This window comes from Sinocyclocheilus grahami, unplaced genomic scaffold (assembly GCF_001515645.1).
Source record: "Sinocyclocheilus grahami isolate Dianchi unplaced genomic scaffold, SAMN03320097.WGS_v1.1 scaffold92.1, whole genome shotgun sequence".
NCBI lineage: Eukaryota > Metazoa > Chordata > Actinopteri > Cypriniformes > Cyprinidae > Sinocyclocheilus > Sinocyclocheilus grahami.
The window spans coordinates 3,644,463-3,651,111 of record NW_015505271.1 but is presented as its reverse complement, the minus strand read 5'-3'; the positions used below and the strand labels follow the sequence as shown (position 1 = coordinate 3,651,111).

The following is a 6,649-nucleotide window of genomic DNA, read 5'->3' as shown; positions in this document are numbered from 1 at the left end:
TGTAAGGTAAACAGTGATAATTTTAATTTAGCTCAAAGGGAATCATTTAAGATTTTAAAGGGAACTCCACCATTAATATGTAAGGGAATTAGGACAGAATCACTGTTTTACGGCTGATCACTGAGACGGCCAGCGATTCAGTGAACGAGCTGTATGACATCAATTCTGCAATGGATATCAATATCCAAAATATAGTGAAAACACTATTAATTAGCACTGTAACAAGATCGGCAGTTTAAGACATTAACTTGTGAGCACAAAACACAAGATACTTCTCTTTTCCATATAAATAAGGCTTTATTGGATAAATCTAAGACATATAAACTAATCTAACACACGCATTCACACACAAGTTGCAGAAAGAGAGAAAGTGAGGAAAATAATTAGTTTAAGAGAATGAAAATGTGAAATCCCAAGTTTACAGCAATATGTGCCATTGTATAGATCTGAACAACCATCAATCACTTAATTAACCCTTGCACTGAGTTCCTCAATGAGGTTAAAATTTAGATTAACTGCACCAGTTCAGTTTTTAGAATCTGGAGGTACTTGCTTTCTGTGTTGCGGGGTTCCCTTTCTTGTCTGGTTGCTGAAAGGGGTTTCCCGAGGTTGTTGATTGGCTGGAGGTTCAGTCTTGGGAAGCCAGTGGTTGGGCGTTGGCTGGCGACGCGGAGCTGTGGTCTGCAGTTGAAGTTTAGACAGCACTCTTCTGGGAGATGCGGCGTTAGGCTTAACTCAGAACACGAAACTCTCAACGGAAAATAAAATAAACTAAAGAAATAGAAATAGATGTAAAGTTTGATGAGACCAGGTGGCGTTTCTTCTCATGGTTTTGGAGGAGCTGGCGTGTAAGCCAGAGCACGCTCAAACTAAAGAAGCATGACTAGGAGTGAAAAGCTAAAAGCCGCATGGCTAAAAGCTAGACACAAAAAGTCAGACCCGCAAAAAGGCAAAAGGCAAAAGACCAAAAAGCGCTAAGTTTGATGGTGTCCTGAGTATTTAACCCAGGCTGTTTTACACACCCCCAAATGGTGTTTTGACCAATTAGATGTCGTGTTTGCCCGGGGCGTTGTATATTCCTCCTCCCCATTCATAAATCAACTGTTATCTCATCCTTCACATGATCTGCGTTTTTCCCGCTCTGGTAGAGTATACATTTTGGACATGATTTCTTATAATAAGAATATGATACATTTGACCAAGTATTGATTGGAAGAAACGTTTCAAGCATGAATTCTTAAACACACACATACTAAACATGAATAGCAATTCTTAAACTATTCAATAGTTATTCAAAATACATTCACAATAAATGATTAAGGCATGATGGTTAAACATGTGGGTTAGATACATGATATGGGGTTAGATATATAGCAATGGTTAGTTGCTCGAGTCCTTTTAGTGTCATTTAGATGCATATTCACATGGAAATGAAGTTTCTTTGGCATTCTGTGGACGTAAGGATACGTTCTGTAAGGAATTTCAGTCTGTTCGGGCTCGTGATGTGGAGGGAAAAGTCAATCCGAAGCTTGTGATCACTGTTCCATGTTTCCATGTGGCGGTCACGCTGTGCATCTCTTTTGACCATTATTCTTGATAACTTGCCCCAAAATTGACAATCTCCTTGGACTTGTCAATGTGTTCTTTTGTGTTAATGTTGAAAACTGTTCTGTGACAGGGGTTTAGGTTTAGGCTTGCTTCAGAAGGGCTAGGGTCTGATTTATGACATCCTGTTGTCTTGGGCCTCTGTGGAATTTTTGTGACTCCTCGTGCCTCAACTCGGTTTTGACCAAATCTTAGATTGTCTGATTCGGTCTGATATCCTACAACTATCACAAGCAAATATTTGTGATTTCCACAAGGAGGCATGTGTGTAAAGTCTACTTGTAAATGCTGAAATGGCAGTTCCACTTCGATATCTCTTTGCCGCCTTGAAGAATTCTCAGTTCCTTAAAGTGTATACGGCCGGGAAGCAGGAAAACACACATTCAAATGTATTCTCAATACTTCAATTTATTCATAGGTGTAAAGATATTATATAGGCATATGTCGAGGGGAGTTTCACCCTCTTAACCTCACGAACTCCTTTACCCTTATAGTCCTAGCATTCAATTCCTTATTTGGGCATTTAAACCAAGAAAAACTAATGTATACATGTGCGCATGCATACCTCGAATATGAGTAAGATATATTTAAAACATAATACAAGAGAGAGAGAGAGAAACAGATAGAGGAGGGGTGATTCAGAGAGAGAATGCTGTATAGGGAACGAGTGAGAGAAGGAGAGAAGAAAAGGAGGGGTGAGGCATATCTGGAACAATTTCTTAAAAAGACAGAGAGTGTTTTCTAACAGTGCTTCAAACGGTTCTTCAAGCGATGCCATAGAAGAACCTTTTTTGGTTCCACAAAGAACCATTCAGTCAAAGGTTCTTTAAAGAACCATCTCTTTCTTACCTTTTTATAATCTGAAGAACCTTCCTTCGCCACAAAGAACCTTTTGTGAAACTGAAAGGTTCTTCAGATGTTCGAGGTTCTTTATGGAACCATTTAGACAAAAAGGTTCTTCTATGGCATCGTGAAGCACCTTTATTTTTAAGAGTGTAGTGCACATTGTCCGGATATGTCACTCCCCCTTGCCTTGTGGTGTAGTTGCATGTGCTCCGGTGTAGGGATGAAACGATTACCGGTTTTACGATAAATCATGATTAAAATCCCCACGGTTAGTATTACCGTTTCATATTTTCATTGTCATTAAAACCGTATTCAATTACCGCGATTTGAACAACTCGTTTTGTGTGAAAACACGGCTGAAGGCTGGGAGGTTTTAAAAGAGTGCTAAGGGAATTATTCAAATGAATATATTAATTAAATAATTAATTATATGAATGTACCTCTGAAGGTTCTGACTGCCTTCAGAAAAGATTCGAAGGCATTTTGTTTTCATCTTCGCTCCATGTAATGCCTATAAAGTAGTGTTCTTAATCGCAATGCTGCTTTGTCCACGGAGGTTACGACTCAAAATTCTGCTGTTTCATAAGTGCCACCTGCTGAGGGAGTGGATTTACAGAGAGTTACACTTACATCTAACCTGTGTGCATTTTTTGTCTGTCCAAAAAATTGGATTGAATTTGCATGCCCTGCTGTAAATTTTTGACCGGTTGATAAAAAAAAAAAATTGTGGATTCAACACATTTAACAATTCGGATAAAGTATCTAGAATTATTTATGGAGCAGATAAAATACATCTAATCATTTATTAATCAATTATAATTTTTTTTATTTAAAGGCTGAAATGTGAGGTTTGGCATTTTATGAAACTTTTTCAAAGCTTTATTTGTAAGTTATTAGTTAAACTGTTGTCGGTTATGTTGTCATTTAAAATCTGGACATCATTGGTAATGTTATTGTTTTAGTGTTTATGCAAACAAAACGTAATTTTATTTGTCGTTTGTTGATTTTAAATATAAAATATTGGTGAAACGATTTGTCAACTTTTTGAACATTTCCAGCACATTTGAACAATACCGTGATAATACTGATAACCATGATAATTTTGGTCACTATAATCGTGATAAGAAATTTTCATACTGTTTCATCTCTACTCCGGTGTATGGTGTCAATATTGCCTTATCAGTTTGATGCTGAATCAAGCCCATAGAATATTAGGGAAGGGGATCGAGCAGAACTTGTGCAAATACAGATCTTTACAGGATGTTTCAGAATGGTATGTTTTTTGTTTGTAGTTCTCTCATACTTTTAGATATACTGTTATTTGTAATTGCTACTGCTGTTTCTTTGCTTTTATACGGTTTTATCCTGATTAAAGCTTTATTACAGCAGAATACATAATTGTGTTGTAGCATTATTGTAAAGTAATTGTTTAATTTGTAAAAGTAAGAAGTGTTTGCTTATTAACAAAATCTAGTGTACCGCATAGATTGAGGAAGCTGCCCTTCGTAAAATGTGCAGCACAGAGAGCTTAATGGTATTATAAATAATTTTCAGGAACCAAGTTAAAAATACATTTTAAACATTTGTAATCTTAACCAACAAAGTGGACCTGCAATCGGTGTGAAAATAACATAATATATACTATTAGTATAAGCTATAACTTATAACTATAAGCGTTTCGACAGCTGGCAACAAAGCAGCCCAACATGGCCTCGCCCCCTTTGTTGTGTTCCTGAGGGCAGGGTTTATGTAAATCTTTGTGACAGAAGAAGCTTGTTAAAGTCCCTATCAGCCTTTTTTTTTTTTTTGTAGTCCTTAAACAGCGATTTCTTTAAAAGAAATATCTCCCTTTGCATTGAACTTTCAGCGTCGTACCTTTGCAGACGTTATATTCATGCTCTAACAGCAACATTACACATTAACTAAAGTTACAAAAGTGAAATCCCTTTAAATTTTAAATTTTTCTCAAATGTTTGTTAAACGTGTTTAAATGTAGGCAATATTGTATTTTAAAACAGTATAAAATATCTTGTATTAAGGCCTACTCATCAAAAATAAAGATATGTAATGAAAATGAAGAGATCATGTAAACTAGTGGTTTCATGTATAGTACAAAGATAGGATTAGGTTAAATTGTAAGTACTAATTCAAGTATGAGGTAAAAAATAAATAAGCTATTATTATTGTAAAAATGAATGGGTAAATCAAACTATTAGCAGACATCCCACCCTGCAGGTTTAACGGTAAGGCCACTTCTCTTTTGCTTACTCAATTTCCTGGATATTGTGAGCACCAGAGATCAGCTATCCATTTGCGAGAGACTCCCGGAGCATCTAGGAGAGGTGGGATGCTGGGTTAAATAAACAACCCAGTGGAATTCAGTGGAACTAGCCGCTTTATAAAAGACAGAGAGCCAGCCACCGTTCAAGCACTCGGACGCTTTTGCCTTTGCTATGTTTTTAACCCACTCTGAGAATCAATGTGTTAGCCCAACATGTGTTCTGTCCTATATTCAGCACTGGGCTAAAAAAACAACAACAAAACTCGATTAATGGCGATTAATCACATCCAAAATAAAAGTTTGTGTTTGTTTACATCGTATGTGTGTGTATATTTATATGTATGTATAAATACGTATATACTTAAGCAATTTTTACATGTATTCATATTTGTATATAATTTATATGTATGTATTTATTTATACATTCAGCACACATATATATTATGTAAACGCAAACTTTTATTTTGGATGTGATTAATTGCGATTTATTGATTTGACAGCACTAGTATCATCAGGAGCCACCCATGGGTATTCATTTTATGTTTCCTGTAAATGCTTTTTTTAACTCAATTTTTTTATTTGTGTCATGTATAAACATGTTTGTTGGTGTGTCTATGTTGAAAACAGTAATAAAAGTTACACAAATAAAAAATACACAGAGATTTTTTCAGCTACTTTCAGACATTGTTTCTGAGTGTACTACCCCTTTAACTCTGCCCATTGTTCTTTAATATTGCAAAATACGCACATGTACACACCAGTTAGACTCTATAAAAGAGAGCTGAACACTTGCAAACATACAAACTTTTATTTTGGATGTGATTAATTGCGATTTATTGATTTGACAGCACTAGTATCATCAGGAGCCACCCATGGGTATTCATTTTATGTTTCCTGTAAATGCTTTTTTTAACTCAATTTTTTATTTGTGTCATGTATAAACATGTTTGTTGGTGTGTCTATGTTGAAAACAGTAATAAAAGTTACACAAATAAAAAATACACAGAGATTTTTTCAGCTACTTTCAGACATTGTTTCTGAGTGTACTACCCCTTTAACTCTGCCCATTGTTCTTTAATATTGCAAAATACGCACACGTACACACCAGTTAGACTCTATAAAAGAGAGCTGAACACTTGCAAACATCACTGAGAGCAACTTCTTGCTATTGAACTGACATGGCGACTCAGAACTGCCCAGCACCTGGTGGGATCCTTATGCAGGACAATATAGTCTACACTGCCCAGCCAGTAAGAGTGTCCATGCCTGACCAAAACGTCAATGATGATATCATTTTCTCCACATTCAATCTTCACTTCTGCAACCCTTGCTGTCTTGGATTTGGGGCCTTTTACAACTCAATAAAGGTAAGCAATATACATATATGCAATTATATAACTGTCCTGCTGCTTTACAAATACCTAAAACTTATCATATTTTATGTGTGTCAGGCCAGGGACAGCAGATTGCTTGGAGACTTCCCAATGGCACGGTCTTATGGCGCCAGAGCTCGCTGCATAAACATTGCTGCCATCATTATTGGATCCATCTCTATACTTATCGTCATCATCGTCCTTTCCAAGTCAATGAGTCAACTCACAAGTTATTTCCATCATTAACTTCATCAAAGAATTGATGTCTGAATGCTTTTTGCTTTTTTAATGCCTGTCATTAAAACATTTATATTTGTTGAAACTTTGCTTTGTTCTTGTTTGGTCATTGTCACACACACACACACACATACACATACACATACATATATATATACAAGCTATACACATTAGTTACACATACATATAGAAGCAGTTCAGCCGTTTATTTTATTTCTTTAATTTTATTTTTTGGAACCTGTGATATATAACAATATATGTCTTTATCACTTTTATCAATTTAACATAATTTGCTGCATTTGCTTTT

At 35.8% G+C, this 6,649-nt stretch overlaps 1 protein-coding gene across 1 annotated transcript; it reads left to right on the top strand.

Annotated features, from left to right (window-relative positions):
* The first annotated feature begins 5,896 nt into the window (after positions 1 to 5,896).
* LOC107587480 (interferon-induced transmembrane protein 1-like) lies at positions 5,897 to 6,465 on the top strand. The gene is made up of 2 exons (XM_016275272.1): positions 5,897 to 6,099; positions 6,184 to 6,465. Exons 1-2 carry the CDS (start codon positions 5,911 to 5,913, stop codon positions 6,349 to 6,351), a joined length of 357 nt encoding a protein of 118 aa, XP_016130758.1. The 5' UTR covers positions 5,897 to 5,910; the 3' UTR covers positions 6,352 to 6,465.
* Positions 6,466 to 6,649: the final 184 nt, after the last annotated feature.